Below are 19445 nucleotides of genomic sequence, written 5' to 3' on the forward strand. Positions count from 1 at the left end.
ATCTCATCTCCTGACACCTTCTTCATGATTCTTTTCTCTTTACCAGGTGGTCCTTTGTGCAGTGGTGAGATAATTGTCTTTATCTAATGAGGCTGACATGATTGAACCAGCCAGAGGACCAGACATTGTTAGTGTGGTGCTTGAAGAGAGGCAGACGTTTAAGTGAAGGACATGATCCAGGGCTCATTACCAGCCACAGGGCGGCACCCACTTCATTTAGAACGGTGTGTTACATGGATAATTTAGGCCGATTCTGCTTTAGAGTATCCCAAAGACTATTACATGGAAAACTAGTTTCACCAGATGTTCTATGAGAAATAGAGTTCTGTGGTCAAGTAATGCATATAGTACCTTCTTCTTTTAATAAATATAGTAATACATATTAAAAGCTCTGTAATGTCTTAAAACAATCTGTTTGACTCGACTTAACTCAGGATCTTCAAATTTATTTGAATAAGAAACCTTTTTTTTTTTTAAGGTCATATTTGGTAGCATCCCATGAAATTGCCAAGAATAACTAGTTTGTTTTAATTACCAAATTAATGGTTTAACTTGATATCATACGGGCAGAGACTTAGGAAATTTTTATGGTTCTATATTCCAGCTTTAAAAGTATTGTATATATCAGGTGTAAAGGCAGTGTATCTACAAATAACCTTTGATGCTAGTCATTTCATAACTCAAAGATCCAGGGTTAGATTGTGCCCATGGAAGCATGCTAAAGTTCATAAATTAAAAATGAAATCTCATTATAATATTAATATACCTTTTTAATATTAGGTATTTTCACCATAACTCATGATAGAATAAATGTCAAGGAGAACTCTGAATCTGTCTGATGTTGCATAATGGTATACATGGTTGGAGACAATTTACCCATTGCAGGTACTTAAAATGAGCAAGGCTGACTTTTTATGCAGGTTGTTTATCATCTTCCCTACTATGGATTGCTACAGACACTTGACATACATGATGGATATTTCCTGAGACCTTTATGACTCTCCTAATTGGCTAATATCTCTAAATAATTTCCCTCATAAAACCTTTTTATTGTGCCCCAAACTGTCATGTTCATGGAGTACTTCACTTTTTCTCCTCATTCATCACTGGAGTTGTTTTGCACTTAGTAATTGACAATGAGGGGGGACAGGTAGCTTTGAGGTGGTGGCCAGACTTTCAGACTAGCTGACTGATCTACCCTCAGTGACAGTTTTGCTAAGAGATTTGGATTTACATTTCAGAAAAATGGTAAATACTTGCATTTTATGGGCCATTGGAATTGCCCAGGAATAGCCAAAACTGTGAATATAAATCTGCAGATGCAAGCATCTCTGTTCTTTGGGTTTTCAAAGACATCTTCACCTCCACCCTGTGGCTCCTTCCCTGTGCTGGGAGGCAGGAGGATACTCTGGCTTAGGCAAGGAAGGAAATGCTTATGGTTTTGGAAACTTAAGCTCATCTTTACCACTGCTAAACAATCTCCATAGCAGGGTGTGTGTGAACTCCAAGGCCATGGATATCTTAGCAGCTTCTGGATTGGATTGTTGTGCTTTGGTGAAAAGACTCATTGAGCTCTTCAGGCTGGTAAAAAAATGAGTTTTCCTGAGCTAAAAAAATAGGGTTGTACTTGAACCTATAGCCTTCTCCCTCTGTTTTCATAGCCGTATGCTTTTGAATGGTAATTGAAGGCCAAATTTCCCGTGATTGTCCACTTTGCCTTTGGGACTCAGAGTCTTTGAAAAAAAGCTATTTTTCTTAGTTTTTATTATTATTAAAAGTAAGAGGGCAGGAAGATTTTTTTTAATTTGGAAGCTCTCACTAGATAAATCCCACAGATATATGTGGTTTGTTGAAGGATGATTCCCTCCACACAAATTAAGATAATCAAGCAAGAGGAGAAGTGCCCAGAGGTCAGTTTGGGAGCACTGAAAATACCCCCAGTACTGATCCTGTGGAATAGCTGGAAAAAAAAAAATCCTGATCATGTATTTTGCTTATGTGCAAACAATGATAATACAACACATGGATCTTTGGATCTCTGCAGTTTTCATCAGGATGGATGACATCATCTAATGTAAGAGCAGATTTTAAAGAATCCAGAGTACATCCAAAGTGGAAACATAATTGACTTTTGCTGCTGAGAACTTCAATCTGACCACTTACTTTGGGTCTGAGGGCTACTAGGTGCCTGTGGGATTAAAGACACTTTGAGGTTAACTGAGGAAATGTGGATGAACTTACTCCTGTGAGTCTCCTTGAGCCTCCTACTAAATACTTTCATAAGCCTTTGGAGTGAAGTTTTTCTAAGACTCCCAGAACCATGGATCCCACAAAACCTCCACACTAGAACATTTTCTACACAGCAAGTTCCCAGGCACACAGAGCTCAATCAATGCTATTGGTAGACCAGAGTAATATGTTTCTTATGAAACTGGGGAATTGGCCTACTAGCTGATGTCATGTCACGTTGTCCCTGCCAGTTGTCTGGAGGCTGAAAATCTCTTTTGTTTTCCAGGCTGAAAGCCTGTTCATGGAATTAAGTCATGCTACCTTTCTGTTGGTGGGGTGGGGAATGAAAGGAAGGAGGACTAAGGAGCTCTGAGCAGTCCCTGCAAGACTGGCCATTCTTTTTCTAGAGAGAAGTCAGGTGATTGGTGTTTCCGTGGTCACCTTGAGGGAAGGTAAAATATGCATGAGCACAAAGCTAAGCAAGCCACCCTGCAAGACAGGAAGGCCTGGAGAGGTGGGGAAGCTTACCTTCTTGACTTCGTATTTAATGGCGAGTTTGATCCGGCTCAGACTTGGACGGTGGTGGTCGGACCAGACTTGCAAGTTCACATCACCATTTAAAATCGCTTCCACCTCTTCTGTGTCTCGGCATAGGTCCAGCACGCCCACCACAAAATCCTTGCATTGCATAGATAACTTCCTGTAATCGTTCTAACAGAATAAAGAGAAATCAGGGGTGTGTCACACTGAGCACCACAGATCGGCTTGCCCAGCACAGCAGTGTGGATCAATAACTGTCCACCAAGCGTGAGCTCCCAGAGAGCACTGGAAGCAGGGCTGCACTGTGCCCAGAAGGCACAGCAACCTAGAGGGCCTCTTCTCTAAGCTGGGATTCCTCAGAGTGGACAGGCTACCTGCATCTGAGTCACTGTGGGTACGTGCTACACTGATGCCCATCCTGGCTCTCTCAAAGCAGCACTTCTTTGTTCCCAGTTCTGAGAAAGGGGTGATAAAGAAGTGAACTTCGAAGGCTGGAAATAACCCTTCACTCATTTACTACCAACATAGAGTGGTAACTGTTCTACACAGGAAGTTTACTGGAAAGATCTGACTGATGGGCTAAAATTGGGGAAAAAAATGCTTTCTTTTTAGGTGCTGGAAAATCTGCTTGTAAATTATACATTTAAAAATCAAATGTAATTTAAATCTAATGGGATCCTTTCTTAACCACAAATCCTTTTGTATGGCAAATCATGGCTCCTTAAATTACTTAGTGTTGAATAAACATTTTTAGGTCTTGACCTCTGTGTTGTGTTGTTTTGTTTTGTTAATGAGTTGCCTCTGGAGTTCTCATTTCCTTCCCTAGGCATACCTTTCAGAATTATCTTTGAGAGACTGCAGTTCCTTTCTGAGTGACGTGCCAGCTTATCTCTCCCCCTAAACAGATTGCTTCAGTTCCACATTATGAACCAAAATGTTGGACAAAAAAATGTTTCATGTCACCCTCATACCACTACTCCCCAAAAATATTTTCCTCTAGAGGTTTCCTTGTTTGTTTTTTAGTTGAAACAAGGCTATTCAGAAAAGACACAAGAGCCAGATGTCACTTTTAATATAAATCAATGTCAACAGGTTTCAACTACCAATAGTAGTTGGTAAATAGGAATGGAGGTTTGCTTTTCCAGAATTTGGATTCCTGTGTAAATAGGAGCCTAGCAAACTGTACAAGTGTAACCATTTTTCTGAATTAATGATTCTTGTCTCTATCCAGTACTGTTGTGTCAAAATGTTACTGTGCATTAGAGAAAGAGGGCAATAAGGGTTTGCTTGCTAGGAAGAGGATCAAGAACATGTTTTCTGACAAGAGAGGCCACCCTTAATTTTTATATATAATTTAAGGAGAAGAGAAATTCTGGGTAGGAAAACCACTACTCAGCTAAGGCAGGCTGTGATGGAGAAGAATTCAGGGAAGATACTTGGAGTATTCTAGGTTTTGGTACCTGGTACAGAGCTGGGTGGCGATAGGAAGAGCTGTGTTCTATGCTCCTTCATCCTAAACATACCTCCCTTCCTCCCTCCCTCCCTCTTTTCCTCCTCTCCCTCATTATTGAGGGCCTGCTATGTACTAGGCAATGGAAAATTGGCAGTGAATGAGGCAGATATGGTCTCTGAGTAGTGTGGGGGAGAGGAGGCCAGGGATCCACTCTAGATTGCATCACAGTAATGCCAGGTAAAACTTGCTCAGAGCTTGCTCCAGCTAAGATACTCTGACAGCCCCGATGAACCATAGATGGGAAACTCAGCAGATTGGGGGACTCAGCAAAAGGGACCTCTTCAACTCGGGCAATCCTGGCACCACAACTCAGGTGTCCTAAGCCTCTGGCCTCTACTCTGTCACCTTTCTTGTCTCTGTCTTGAGAAGGAGGAGTCTCTGAATACTGTTGCCTATTCCTGGTAAGACAGACACTTTCCTGTTAGACATGACCTCTTCTCTTGGTAGAAACTCCCACCTAGAGCTGAATCTAGGGATAGATACAGAAAAGAATTGGAAAGGGCTGGACTCAGCCCATGGCCCAAGCTCCCCATGCTAGGAATGTCAGATTGTACTGTCCTAGAGCCTTTGCACATTTCTGGGCTCAGCACAGTTCAGAACACAAGGTACCATTTTATTTGAGATTTTAACTTCCCTGGGCTCTTTCAGCCAGCTTGGCCATAAAAAAGGGAGGCACACCAGACAGAGCAGCCAAAGCATGTAGTTGGCTTTTGCTTTCTGCATTTGACACTGAAGCTGGAAGGCAACAAACCTGGTGTCTGCAGATGGTTAGCTGAGTAAGTGAGAACACCGGGCCTGCTGGGAAGACAGAGTTGGTATGGATGAGGCCAGCTGCAGGTGGTAGGGGGTGGTCATGGCCAGGCCCAGGCTTCCCAGACAGGGCCACAGGGGAACGTCTTTGGGCAGTTAGGATGAGTGTGATTTATTGGGTCAACTCTGAGTTCAGGAAGTCTTCTAGGTCACACTCTCCCAACTTTAGTGGTAGGTGGATGAGGCACATACCCTGGAGTTCACAGTTGCCCTTTTAAAAATAATTTAATTTTCTGCACATTAAAGTCTGCCAGTCCCAATGGGTGACAGATGTTCTGCCTGCAATATCTCACTTAATCCTTATAAAAATCTCATGATGGAAGGACTGGCTGCATTTCCAACTTAAAATGGGGAAACTGAGACCCACAGAGAGAAACTAATAAGCTGAGTCTGCTTTTCCTTCTATTAGGAACTTATTCATCTCTAGATCACTCTTACTTTCCTTGAAGATTTTAGCTTCCATTTCATCTTTCTTTTCATTTTAAACTAATAATTTGTATTTATTTAAAGATTTTATTTATTTATTCATGAGAGACACAGAGAGAGAGGCAGAGACACAGGCAGAGAGAGATGCAGGCTCCCCACAGGGAGCCCGACGTGGGACTCATCCCCAGATCAGTGCTCAACCGCTGAGCCACCCAGGAATCCCTTATCTCATCTTTCTTGTTGGACAGAAAAAAGCCTGACCTTAGTTGAGTCTGACTCTGCTGCCCTGTTCCTGCCTCTGCAGAGTAAAGGTGGGTGCAAAACACACAACTGTGCTGATCAGGCTTACTATCAACTACCTCCAACCTCAAGTAATCCTGAGTGCCTCTGGGCAGTTTACCCTCCACCTCTCCTAACAAGTGTTGCATATCTTCTCCTCTCCTCCGTCTTCTGACACTTCCTCTCCCTCCTGACTATCAAACAAGGACCTTGGTTCCCAATTTGCTTGGAAAATAGGAGTCATCAGAAGCAAAGCACCACATGCTGACAAGATCACATAATCTACCTTCATACATACGCACTCATGGACTGTTCCCTCTTCTTGCTGTGGATGAAGTGCTCTTGCTCTTATCTAAGGTCATGTCCTTCACTTTGGTGCTGGATATTAGTCCCTGGCACCTACTCAGGGACAGGGCTCCTGCTGTCTTCCTTTCTTTCTCCTGCATTGTCAATTTCTCCCTTTCCCTCCTGGCTCAGTATGCAAACATGCTGCTATTTTCTTTGTCTTAAAAAGGATTTTGTCTTGACCACACTTTTCTCTCCAATTACCAGCACAATTTCCTGATCCATTTTATAGCAAAACTCCTCAATAGAATTGTCTACACTCATTGTTTCCAGTTGCCCTCCAGGCATTCTTTCTTATTCCATTCAATAAGTATTTCATACCCACGTCCACTTTCTCCAGTGAGATCACAGGTCACAGGTGACTTTTATGTTGCCAAACCCAGTGTTGGTTCTCAGTCTTCATATTATGTGACTTATCAAGACCTTTGACATAGATGATTATTTCCTCCTCTCTGATACCCATTTTTCATTTGGCTTCTAGCTTAACATGCTCTTCTGTGTTTTTTCTTCCTGAATGACGTCTTTTTATATTCTTTCTGGATTTATTCTCATCTCTCTGATGTCTTAATTTTGGAATGCCCCAAAGATATGCCCTGTCCTTTGATTTCTCCTTTTATCTATTTATACTCATTGCCTTAGTGATCTTATATAAGAGCATTAGATACCATCCATATGCTGATGACTCCAAAAGTTATATCTTTAGCACATCCTTCTCCTGAACTTGACTCATATATCCAGTTGCCAAGTTGATATTTCCACTTGGAAAATAATCACTTCAAACTTAACAAAATTAACTCTGAATCTAGTCTTCTCCACCTTATTTAGTTTCTCCCACCCTTTCACTTGTTCAGGACACACACACACACACACACACACACACACACAAAATCTGTCCTGGTCTGCTATAGTGTATTCTCCATATATCAGATGGAGGAATACGTAAAAAAACTAGTCAGATCATGGCACTGCCCTGTCGAAACCCTCCAACAGTGTCCCATCTGCTCAAAGTAAAAGTGGAGTCATTATATCATCCTATAAGGACATGCAATGCTGGCCCCTCCATTCTCCTCCTGATTTTATTACCTGTGCTTCTCTCCTTTCCTCTATCTACTCCCGCTGACTTCCTTGCTGTTCTCCCAGCACATCTGGCACAGACCAGATCTTGATTTAATGAACACTGGGTATTGGCTATTTTCTTTACTTGGAATGCTCTTCCCCTAGGTCTCTAAATGAGTAACTTTCACAACTCATTCAAGTCTTTGCTCACGTGTCACTTTCTCAGAAGCCTTCCTTGAGTATCTTTAAAAAAAATTGTAAGCCTTCTCTGTTTGCCATCACCCTATCCTGCTGCTTTTCCTTCATGGTACTCTTATGACCATATGACATACTATGTATTTTATCTGTTTATTGTATTTACTTTCCATGTCCTCTCCTGGAATGTAAGCTTCTTGAGGTTAGGAAATGTTGTCGGTTTTATTCACAAATAGAGTCTAGAATATGTTTTGGAACATGATAGACCTTCCATAAATGTTGACTCAATCAAAGCAGTTTACTTGTCTAAGATAACGTAGCTACTAAGTGGTTGAGCCAAGATTCAAAACAGGTAGGTCCGACCCAAATCCCTTTGTCTTTTCTTTCACTGTGTTACCTCTTGGTGAGCAGGATATATGTCCTTCTCCTTAGCACACTATAAAAACTAGAGGCTTAATTGGGGCTGACTCTCAGCTAACTTGGGGAAATAAAGGGTGAGCTGGGATACAGAAATTTGAACACCTAGCAAATTCTCTACTATAGTAAGTGAGTGTACAGGTTTTAAAGTCAGTAAGACCTAGAGGGTATTCTTAGCCAAATAAGTAAGACAAAGACAGATATCATATGATTTCACTCATATGTCAAATTTAAGAAACAAAACAGGTGCACATAGGGGAAAGGAGGAAAAGTAAAATAAGATAAAAACAGAGAGGGAGGCAAACCCTAAGAAACTCTTAACTCTAGGAAACAAACAGAGGGTTGTTAGAAGGGTGGGGGTTTGGGGGATGGAGTAACTCGGTGATGGGTATTAAGGAGGACACTTGATTTAATGAGCACTGGGTATTATATGCAACTGATGAATCACTGAACTCTACCTCAGAAACTAATAATATACTATGTGTTAAGTAAATTGAATTTAAGTAAAAATTAAAAAGAAAAATAGAGTCAGGAGGACCTGGAATTTGAACTCCTATTTTATTACTTGTTAGTTGTGGGAAATGGAACAAACCATTCACCTCTTCTGCATCTCAATTTTTAATCTATAATAATACACATGCCATATAATCATTGGGAGAATCAGTACCAAAACAATGTAAAATAGTATAACTAACAATAAATAATACAGAAAATAAATAAAAATCTAAATACGTAAAAATTTATATTAAAGCCTATAAATGGCAATTTAAAGCTTTTTATAACTGACATGCAATGTTATATTAGTTTCAAGTGTATGGCATAGTGATTCAACATGTCTGTGGTTAGGCAATTTTTTATTATTGTTAGCACTTTATTTTGAACATTGATTTCAAACTCTTGACCTCTTTCTCTTTGTGGCTTTTAATTCCTAGAGTGAGAACAAGACTGGCTCATGGGAAAGAAAACATAAAATACTGGAGAAACCCTTGATTCTTCTTCTTTCTCTCTCCTTCAAGACCTAATTCATATATCAAAAATATATTCTGAATCTGAATTCACTTTTCTTTATCTCTGGTCATCACACCAGTCCTGTCCCAGTTAGCACCCGCAGGCACCATACATAGGTTACTATTGTTGAACTTGATTAAGTCTGTAATCTTGCCAGTCCCCAAATCAATCTGAATGAATTTGTTCCCCTTAATGAGATCAGAGTAGTGGATAGTGTCAGCATCAGGCATCCCCAGACAGATTACTTGTATGCCTGTGTAGATCTTTCTCATTTTGCACAACTTGCATTTGGTCTCTTCAGGCATAATCTGATGAACAGTAATGTGATTCTTGGTGTCATAGTGAGATAGAATTTGTCTCCAGTCTTGTCAGTGCTGATGACTTCCATTAAACCAGCAGTGTGGTTTGTATCAATGTGGACCTTGCCATCCATCTCCGTGGCCTGCTATATGCAAATCTTCTTTACTTTCTATTAGGGCATGCTCAAGTCTGTTCTTAAAGAAAGTGATAAGAGGGAGCCATTCTTGGCTTGTGGGCACAGATGAATGGACAGAGGGTAAGCCTCCCAGTCAGTTTGTCCACATTCAGTGCTTTGAAGCTGCATTGTGTCATCATGCTCTTGGGGACAGTGAACTGTGGCTGCGTTGGCCATGGAACCAAAAGATCCTAGAGTTGGGCATCTTCCAAATGTCATAATAAGGGAATCATGTATTATGTAACCTTTTGAGACTGGCTTCTTTTACTCAGTATAATTCCTTTGAGATTCATCCATCCATGTTGTTGTGTGTATCAATAATTCATTTCTTTTTATTTCACATTGGCTGCCTGTGCATGCCACTCTGTTTATACATTCACTTAGTAAAGGACTATTTACCATTACCACCAACAAATTATCAGAGTTCCGGCTCATCCATATTCTTATCAGAACTTGGTATGGTCAATTCATTTTCCGTGTAGTGATATCTCATTGCAATTTTAATTTGTATTGCCTAATGGCTAATGATGTTGAGCATCTTTTTATGCACTTATTTGCCATCTTTGTATCTTTTTGGTGAAGTGTCTGTTCAAATCCCTTATCCATTTTTAAAATTTTCTCATTGAGTTTTGAGAATTCTTATATATATTCTGGATACAATTCTTTTATAAGAGAGTTTGTAAATATTTTCACTATCTGTGACTTACAGTTTTCATTCTCTTACTATCATCTTTCAAAATGCAGAAGTTTTAAATTTATCATTTTTTTCTTTTATGATTATGCTTCTGGTGTTATAGCTAAGTAGTTTCTCTCCCTCTCTCCCTCTCCCTCTCTCTCTCTCTTTAATAGATTTTATTTTTTTATTTGAGAGAGAAGACAAGTTGAGCGGGAGGGCAGAGCGAGAGGGAGAAGCTGACTTCCCGCTGAGCAGGAAGCCCAGTGCTACCTACTAGATCCTAGGATCCTGACCCAGGCAGAAAAGTAGACGCTTAATCAACTAAGCTAGCCAGGCGCTCCAACTAAGCAATCATTTCTCTTTCTTTTTCTTTTCTTTTCTTTTCTTTTTTTTCTTTTCTTTTCTTTTCTTTTCTTTTCTTTTCTTTTCTTTTCTTTTCTTTTCTTTTCTTTTCTTTTCTTTTCTTTTCTTTCTTTTTTTCTTTTCTTTCTTTCTCTTTCTTCCCTCCCTCCCTTCCTTCCTTCCTTCCTTCCTTCCTTCCTTCCTTCCTTCCTTCCTTCCTTCCTTCCTTCCTTCCTTCTTCATATGAGAGAGAGAGAGAGTCAGACAGACAGATAGACAGAACAGGTGGAGGGAGAAGCAGGCTCCATGCAGGGAGCCCGACATGGGCCTCGATCCCTGGTCTCCAGGATCAGGCCTTGGGCTGAAGGCGGTGCTAAACTGCTGAGCCACCCGGGCTGCCCTAAGCAACCTTAACACAAGGTCACAAATGTGTTCTCCTCTGTCTTGCTCTAGTGGTTTTATAGTTTAGGTTTTGTATTTAGGTCCATGAACCATTCTGTGTTAACTTTAATAGAAAGTGTAAGGTTTAGGTCGATTCCTTTTACTGCACATAGGTATTCATTTACCCATTCCAGCTTCATTTGTTGAAATATTCTTTCTCCATTGAGTTGCTTTTGTATAGCTGTCAAAAATTATTGATCATATTTGTGAGGGTTTATTTCTGTGCTCTCTATTCTGTTTTTTTTTTGACTTTATATCTATTATTTTACTAGTATTTAGTATTTCTATTTTTGTGGCTTTATATTGTCTGAAAATGAGGTATGTTGTGTTCTTCAGGTTTGTCATTCTTTTTCACATTGTTTTGGCTTTATCTCCTTCCTTTCCTTTTCATAAACATGTTTGAATACACTTCTTCATGTCTATCAGAAGTTCTGCTGAAGTTTCACTGGAAATGTGTAAAGTGTATAGATCAGTTTTGAGAAAACTGACAACTATATTGAGTCCTTTGAACTATGAACATGTTCTGTCTCTCCTTAGGACTTCCTTCCCTTCTTTCCTTAGTGTTTTATAGCTTTCAACATATTTATTCTACATTTGTTTTTTAAGACTTTTATATCTCTTTTTTTAGCTATTGGAAATATTTTTTAAATGTTTAATTTCTAATTGTTCATTATTTGTATAAAATATGATAGATTTTTCTGTGTTGACCTTATATCCTATGCCCTGGCTAAACTTACTTGTGCTTTGTAGATTTCTCTGTAATTTTCTATATAAACAAACATGTTCACATATATTTATAAATTTGGATTGTTTACTCTTGAATGAACACTTACCTTAGATCCATTTGTTAATATGACCAGTAAAATGGTCAGTTACATGCTTTTATATTGGTTTAAAGATTTATAAAGTATTACATCTTAGAACAAAATGTTTTTTTTAATAAATTAATTTTTTATTGGTGTTCAGTTTACCAACATACAGAATAACACCCAGTGCTCATCCCATCAAGTGTCCCCCTCAGTGCCCGTCACCCATTCACCCCCACCCCCCGCCCTCCTCCCCTTCCACCACCCCTAGTTCGTTTCCCAGAGTTAGGAGTCTTTATTAGAACAAAATGTTGATAAGAAAGTTTTGTTGGCTTTCAACCCCAGATTACTTGGTTAATGTATTTAACAGTTTTTACAATAGTCATCCATCATTTATGTCTTGCATTCTCTTCAGTGCAGATATTAATACAGATTTTTTTATTTTCAGCTGGTCCAGAATTTCTTCCCTTTCTTTTGGTCCATAATTTTTACAGACTCACTTATTATTGAGATGAATCTCAGTCTCTAACACAGAATACAAACCAAAACCATTTAACATGGTATGTTCATACCTTGAATTTTTAGCGCTAAAGTTACTGTTTTGACAACACCACAATTTCCACTACATAACAACACAGATTACTACTTTGCTTGACTTTGGTTAAAAAACCTCAGTTCTAAAACTTTTCAAAGCTACTGACAAACTTAAATGACGAGAGACAGAAGCTCATTACTCTGATCGGTCAAAAGTTAAATGAATTTCTCAGACTGATGTTGTGGAGACGCCCACACAGTACAGGATAATTAACACTCATTCCTCAATGGAGACCTGAGAAATTAGATTTAAAAAGGGTGTGAGCATCAAACCTATTTGCCCTTCTCCTCCCTTCAGGAATGCAGTTATAGGGCAAGAATGTTCATTGAAAGGTCCAACTGAAACATAGTTGGAGATAAATCAACATTCATGTGTGTGCTGGGAGACTTTCTGCCTTTTATATTTAGGCAAAGTTTGTTTAAGAAATGATTAAAATAGCAGTTTATAATAAAAGGGTTCTAAACATTCTAGTATTTCATTAGCCTGTAAGACCCTATAGAGCTGGTGGTAATATTATTCCCTCTTATTTAGAGGAGGACTGAAAATTGAGCATTGGATATAACAACTTAGAGGTCACTGGTCACCTTGATGGGAGCAATTTGGGGAGAGTAGAGGGTGTGACCGGTGAAGATTAAAGAGTGAGAAGAGAGAGAATTTGGGCCAGTAATATAGACATGTCTGTTGAGGAGTTTTATTGCAAAGGAGGGCAAAGAAATGGCAGAGTAACTCATGTGAGAAGTAGAATCCAGAGAAGCTTTCTTTTTGCCCCCTCCTGCTTCCCTTCCATCCTCCCTCCCCCTCTTCCTTCCTTTTCCTGATAGGACAAACCATATTATTTTATATATTGTTGGAAATTTTTCAGTAGATAATTATATGGATCATTGTATTTGATATCACTAGATAGTTATATTAATCCCATAGTTCAATAGCATATATGACAGAAGATTAGATATTCATATATAAGTGAAGGAATAGGTTTAGATAGAATCACATATGGTTTATCTCAAGTAGGAGGGAAGGTCAAGTATGTGGAGGAGGATGCTAGTAGGTACACACACTGGTGGTGAGAATCTATAGACATTTTCTTTCTGTTATTTCACCCCCCACCCCAGTGAAATAGGAAGAAAATATTATCAGCTGAGAGTAAGAATGAGGGGGAAAGGTGATGGAAGTTTGAGGAGAGGAGGTCTGAAATAGTTATTGATTGATTGATTGATTGATTGAAATGTTTTTTAGCAAAATTTCAGAGTGAATGGATTCAAGAGACAGGATATAATTGCTGGAGGATAATAAGAGTCCATTTGAGGTTCATAGAGATTTAAAATGAGGCCAGCTAATGTGGTTGATTTTTTCCTAACCACATCCACCTCCCTGGGTGCTGGCATGGAGTAGGTAGAGAATTAGATTTTACAAGGATTGTCTTTTTGCCAAAGAATACAGCAGATCAGAAGAGGGGCAAAGGAATGGAGGCATGTATGTGAGAGTGATTATAATGATTGTTCATGGATCTGAGACTGGTATGAAGACAGACAGGGCTTTCAAGGGAGAAGAAAAGTGGAAAGGTTAGGAAAATAAGACACGGCTACATGTCATCTACAAGAGACCTTAAATATGAAGCTGCCAGTGTCTTATGAAGCTAAACATAATCTTCCTGTATAATTCACCAGTTGTGCTCCTTGGTATTTACCCAAAGGGTTGAAAACTGTGTCTACACAAAAAACTACACATGGATGTTTATAGAGGCTTTATTCATAATTGTCAAAATTTAGAAGTAACCATGCTGCCCTTCAGTGGGTAAGTAGATAAATAAACAGTGTTACATTCAGACAATGGAATATTATTGAACACTTAAAAGAATGAGATATAAAGCCATAAAAAGACATGGAGGAAACTTGATTGCTTGTTGCTAAGTGAAAAAAGCCAATCTGAAGAAGGTACACACATTAACTATATGATGTCTTGGAAAAGGCAAAACTATGGAGACAGCAAAAAGATCAGTGGTTGTCAGGGCTTGAGGTCGGGATGGTGGGGAGGGATGAATAGCACAGAGGGTTTTTAAGGCAGTGAAGCTTCTTTACTTTGTATGATACTGTAATGGTAGAAACATGTCATTATACATTGGCCCAAACTCTTAGGACATACAACAAGAATGATCCCTAATATAAGATATGGACTTGGCGTGATAATGATATGTCATTGTAGGTTCATCATTTGTAACAAATGTCTCAGTGAGGATGTTGGTAATGGGAGACACTATGCATGTGGGAGGGTGGGGATGTATGGTGACTCTATACTGTCTGCTAAATATTGCTGGGAACCTAAAACTGCTATAAATATAAAGTTATGAAAAAAAGAAGAAGGCTAGATTACTGAGTTAGAGGTCACAGGGACAGCAAAAGATTGATAAGAGTTGAGATATTGGAGGCAGATGGAAAAGTTTGAGTAGTCAGAGTATGATGCTGAGACTATGGAGAATTTGCATTTATGGTCATGACAAGTGTAGGCTCAGGTGGGCTCATGGTGACTACAGTAAGACTGCTGGAGTTCATGCAACTGAGCCAGGATGTGGAAAGGATCATCTACGTATATATCAAAGTACCAGGAATTTAAGTCCAGGCACTAAAAGCATGGAGAAATGACAGAGTGGTCCATTGTTGCAGGCAGCAGTGGTGAGGGATAACGGGTAACCTGATCTGATGAAGTATGATTCAAAGGTGAATGTTTGTAGGGAGGAGAGAAGGAGGAAGGTCTGGAAGTGGTAAGGAGTAGCAAGAGAGATATGCCCACCCCCCTTTTCCAGGCCCAGGGCTATGAGGACCATGGGAGCAAAAGCTTGTGAGGGCTGCAGGGGAAGTGTGTCCTTAGGGGGCCTGTCTTCTAAGAGTGAGATGACGATGCATCTCTGCAGGGGAGGGCAGTGACATGGGGTTTTGTTGTGGAGAAGCTGTTATTTCCAGAGAGTGAAGTAGGGGCTGTCTGGAGATGAAGGTTATGAAGGGTCTGAGGATGGGATGGAAGGGAGCCTTGTGGAGAATGGAGTACATTCACCTCTCAGAAGAGGTGACCTGAGGACAGTGGTAACATAAGGAAGGATTTTAACACTTAAACTGAGGATTCAGTGAGGTAAGCTCATGTGCTCGGCACAGTGCCAGGCACACAGGTCACACACCTTTTAGCTAAGAAGGACTTCAAAGCCACCTCCTGCCTCTGGCACTCCATTCTGCACATCCCTCCACTCAGCTGATGGATGAGAAAACTGAACGTTAAGATTTAACACACATGGCTGAATCCTTATTAATTGTAGCTGGAATCACTGAAATAATTAATGGATGTGGAATGCGGGGTAAGAACCTGAGCCTGGTGCTCACTATTGCAGATGAAAATTGAAAAGCTTCAATCCATGTTTTAGCTTTCATGCATACACTTAATTGTTTCATTAACCTTCACCATATCTATAAGCCCATGCTCCAAAGGATCATAAAAGACACATATTCTTGAGCATTTAATCTCCATTTAGGAATGCAGATCCAAGGAAGGTGGTTTAAGTCTAGTACATGAATCAGATAGCCAACATTTCTTGCCTTGACTGTCCCAGGGGCATTTGCACACCCCCCAGATCCTCAATTCCATGGTTGTTCCCTGAGGGTAAGGTGGGGCTGCCTTCCAGCTCCAGTGACCTCCTCAAAGGCCCCATTCTCACTGTGCCTCTGCAGGAGGCCATTCTTTATCTATCCCAGACTTCCTGCGTTTCCCAGTGGGGTCTCCGTGCCCTAAGTTGCAGCCTTTGGGAAAGATGGTTGTATGTTGGTGATCTCAGAATTTTTCAGCACAGGCCTGATCAGTCTTGGCATGAGAAGATTGGGTGGTTAGTGCTTGTGTTCCTGAATCAGAGAGTCTGGGTTCTGATCTTCTTTCTGCTGGGCCCTGACTGCATGATTTTGAGTATATTCTCAATCTCTCTGTGTGCTGTAGTGCATTTGGTATAATAGAGATGGTAATGCTATTTACTTTGTAGGGTTGCTGCAAGGTGTAAGTTAAATATGGTAATTTATATACATTGCTTCCCACAGTGTGTGCCTTGTAGGTTAGGAGAGAACACAGAACATTTGTCTCCTTTGGGGTGTTGCCCTTCCAGTGCCTTTTCTAGTAAAGCTGAGACACCTGTCATTGGATTCAGTCCCCCAGCTTCACCCTGTGTCAGTCCTAAGGTAGAATGTGCAGGTAGTGGGACAGAAGCTTGGAGTGCCGGGTTGGAACAGCATCCTTGATAATTCACAGTGGGTCTGAGCCTGAATCCTCCTGTGACTACACCACCTTTCTTAGGCATTGTTGACAGGCTGGTACTTTGGTGTCCAACCTGATTTTTGGTTTGCTTAATTGGCAGGTACTGACATTTGTAAGGGGCTCCCTAAGCCATCACCATGACATTGTGAAGTCCCAGAAGTAATGGATAGCTCCACTTGTTGATTTTATAACAAGTTCCCTCTGATGGAGTCAGAGCCTTGCCTAAGAAGAATAGTGGCTGATGAGCAACTCTAGTATTTTATTCAGTATTTCAGCAAGTATATTTGAGCACCCACTATGTGCCAGGTACTGGGAATACAGACCTAAATAAAACATAGTCCTTGCCCTTGAGGAATGACACGTAAGCAGGTATGGGATCACAAGGTGACATGAGACCCTTGCTACAGACATGGAAGACTTTCACGAAGAGGCAGAGCATCACCTGAGACCTGAGGATGAGTGAGGCCAGGAATAGCAAGGTGGATGTGGGGAGGAGAGGTAGTAGGGAATGAACACTCTGGGAAGAGCGACTGGCAAATGCACGGGTGCATAGGGGAGAGAATGTTCATGGACGTGTGGACTGTGATGGGTGTTAGCTACTCTAACAATCACATGGCCATGCATAGGTTATGTGCATTATCTTCTATTTTCTAGAACTTTTCATAATTAATTAAACATATACATGCTTAGATTTCCAAAGACGAACTCATGTACACCCTCTGCACATCCTTATTCAGATTAAAAATGCTACTTGGTTCTCTTGGTGAACTACCAGAAGAGCCTCTTTTCAGCTTTCTGGTTTTTATTCCAGAACTACAGAGACCTGAGACTGGAAGTCACATCTCCATGTGTGAGCCTTGCTCCATCCTCACACCTCACAGCCCCCTGTCCTCCTTCCTCTCCACCCCCTTCTTTCCCCCTCCTTCCCTGTCCCTCTCCCTCTCTCTCTCTCTTTCCCTCCCCCTCCCCACCCCCCAACACTCTACTAACCATCCAATCAGAGCTTCCTGGTAGGTTGGTTGCTCCAAGCTATGAATCAGGACAGTATTCAGGATGTGTGAGTTGAAAAAGGAACAGGGACCCTGATGGTTCATTTATACGGAAGCAGCCCCATTTCCCCTGCCTTCCTGTCCTGCCCACATGGGGTTGGCGGAGGCATGATTGGTTGCACTTTGTATGTAGTAGGATGGGAGACAATATTAAAACATAATGACAGTTACAGTTATTACTATTAGTTATCATTTATTGGGTGCTTACTGTGTACCAGGTCACAGGGCGGATGCTTTATGTATTTAGCTCATGAATTCTCATGACAAACCTAGGAAGTAGACACTGTTATCATTCCTCTTTTATAGATGGGGAACTGAGTGAGGCCCAGAGACTTCACTGGTACTTGGGATTTGGACCTGGATGTGGCTGACTCCAGATTCCAGAATGCTAATCCTGGGCAGTACTCAAGCTGATAAAAATACTAACTTCCCTGGCACGTGTTCTAAAACCCTGAGCATCACCCTGACAGGGTGGGTTCAGAGAAAGAGAGAGATGAGGATCTGCTGGATAAGAAGAAGAGGTGCTGAAATGGAGTAAGGCATTACCCTACATGTGCACCTCTGGGGAAGGTCAGGGAACTGAGTTTGACCTGCAGTCTAAGTTACCAGAAGGTGTGTTGGCAATCAGAAAGTCAGGGTGGAAGTCCTCACTGATTCCTATTGCTCCCCAGGCCCTCAGCCTCTTATCAGAGTGGCAGTCTATCTACACCCCTGTGATCTTTCTGGTGTTAGGACTCTCAGCAGGATGTCATCTACCTTGTTTGTGTCCCCCCACCCTCACCCCTGGTCCCTTGTCCCACCCAGAACTACTGTCTACGTGGTGGGAAGGTCTGGGAATGGGTGGGAAGCAGAGGGTTTGCAGAGCTCCCCCCTGCAGTGGCTGGGGACATCATTGTTCATTCCTCAGATATGCAGAGAAGCAGAGCGGTGGGATAAGGCAGCATTGTGGGGGGCTAGGGGAATTCCAAAGGGAACAGCACCGTGACTGTGGTTCAAGGTGTGCTGGCTCTTAGCAAGCATAGTTTTGTGATCTGTTTGCCTTGTTGGAGCCGATGCTTACAGTATAGCTGTGGAGTGGTGCTGAATTAACAACTCCCTGTTCCTGGGTCCTTGCAAAGCTTTCGTCCAAAAACACCCGTGAGTCACTGTTGTCTTTGGATTGGCTCCTGGAAGAACTCGCATGGTCATTCACTTTTTCATTTACTCCACAAAAATGAATAGAGATCTCCTACGTGTTGACCACTGTACTAGGGCCTTGGAAATACAACGGAGAGCGAGCAGGCATGGTTGCTGCCTTCAGGGAGCTGAGAGATCAGAGGAAAAGGGAGACACTGAAAGTCTGGCAGTGAAGTATGATGAGGAGCTTACCTTTTTGTGCAAACTAGACCCGAGTGCCTGTACATCTGATCTTACAGTAATTCTTGGGAAAATATTTCCTTACCAATAAACCCAGCTGGTAAGCAGTAGAAACAGTATGAGTCTGTTAGCTTGTAAACTTGAGTGCTTTCTAGGGATTCATCCTTATAGAGATGTTCCACCTAGTTCAACATGGGCTTACTAAGCCTTCTCTGTTCTAGAAGCTGGGCCCGGCCCTGGAGATGCAAAAAGGAGGGAGATGCAGAGGCTGTCCACCCATGGGAGAGACAACACATAACCCAGTAGTTTTCAGTATTAGGCTGTGTTGCTAGTCATTCAGTCCACAACTGTTCACTGAGTACCTTCTCTGTGCCAGGCACTGGTCTAGATCATTGAGATACAGCTATAAGCAAAGCAGAGGCCTTGCCCTTGAGGAGCTTATGTTTTACTGGGGGTACGGGGGCTGTAGATTGCTATTTTATACAGATGGTGTATCCAAAATAGCTTCCTCAGAGAATCCTGAGGAGGTGATTTTTGGATAGATAGTTGAAGATGGTGAAGGAAGGAGCTATGTAGATACACAAGGAAAGTGTTCTCGATAGG

The 19445-nt window shown here is 41.2% G+C and overlaps 1 protein-coding gene across 1 annotated transcript in view; it reads right to left on the minus strand.

The window, feature by feature from the left end:
- The window catches only part of TRPC7 (transient receptor potential cation channel subfamily C member 7), a 144052-nt gene that overhangs the window by 88387 nt on the left and 36220 nt on the right, over nucleotides 1-19445 (minus strand). The window contains exon 5 of the mRNA XM_038551660.1: nucleotides 2758-2940. Within this exon, the coding sequence (XP_038407588.1) occupies nucleotides 2758-2940 (183 nt within the window). The remainder of the gene's footprint in view (nucleotides 1-2757; nucleotides 2941-19445) is intronic.

Source organism: Canis lupus, chromosome 11, assembly GCF_011100685.1.
Source record: "Canis lupus familiaris isolate Mischka breed German Shepherd chromosome 11, alternate assembly UU_Cfam_GSD_1.0, whole genome shotgun sequence".
Taxonomy (NCBI): Eukaryota; Metazoa; Chordata; class Mammalia; order Carnivora; family Canidae; genus Canis; species Canis lupus.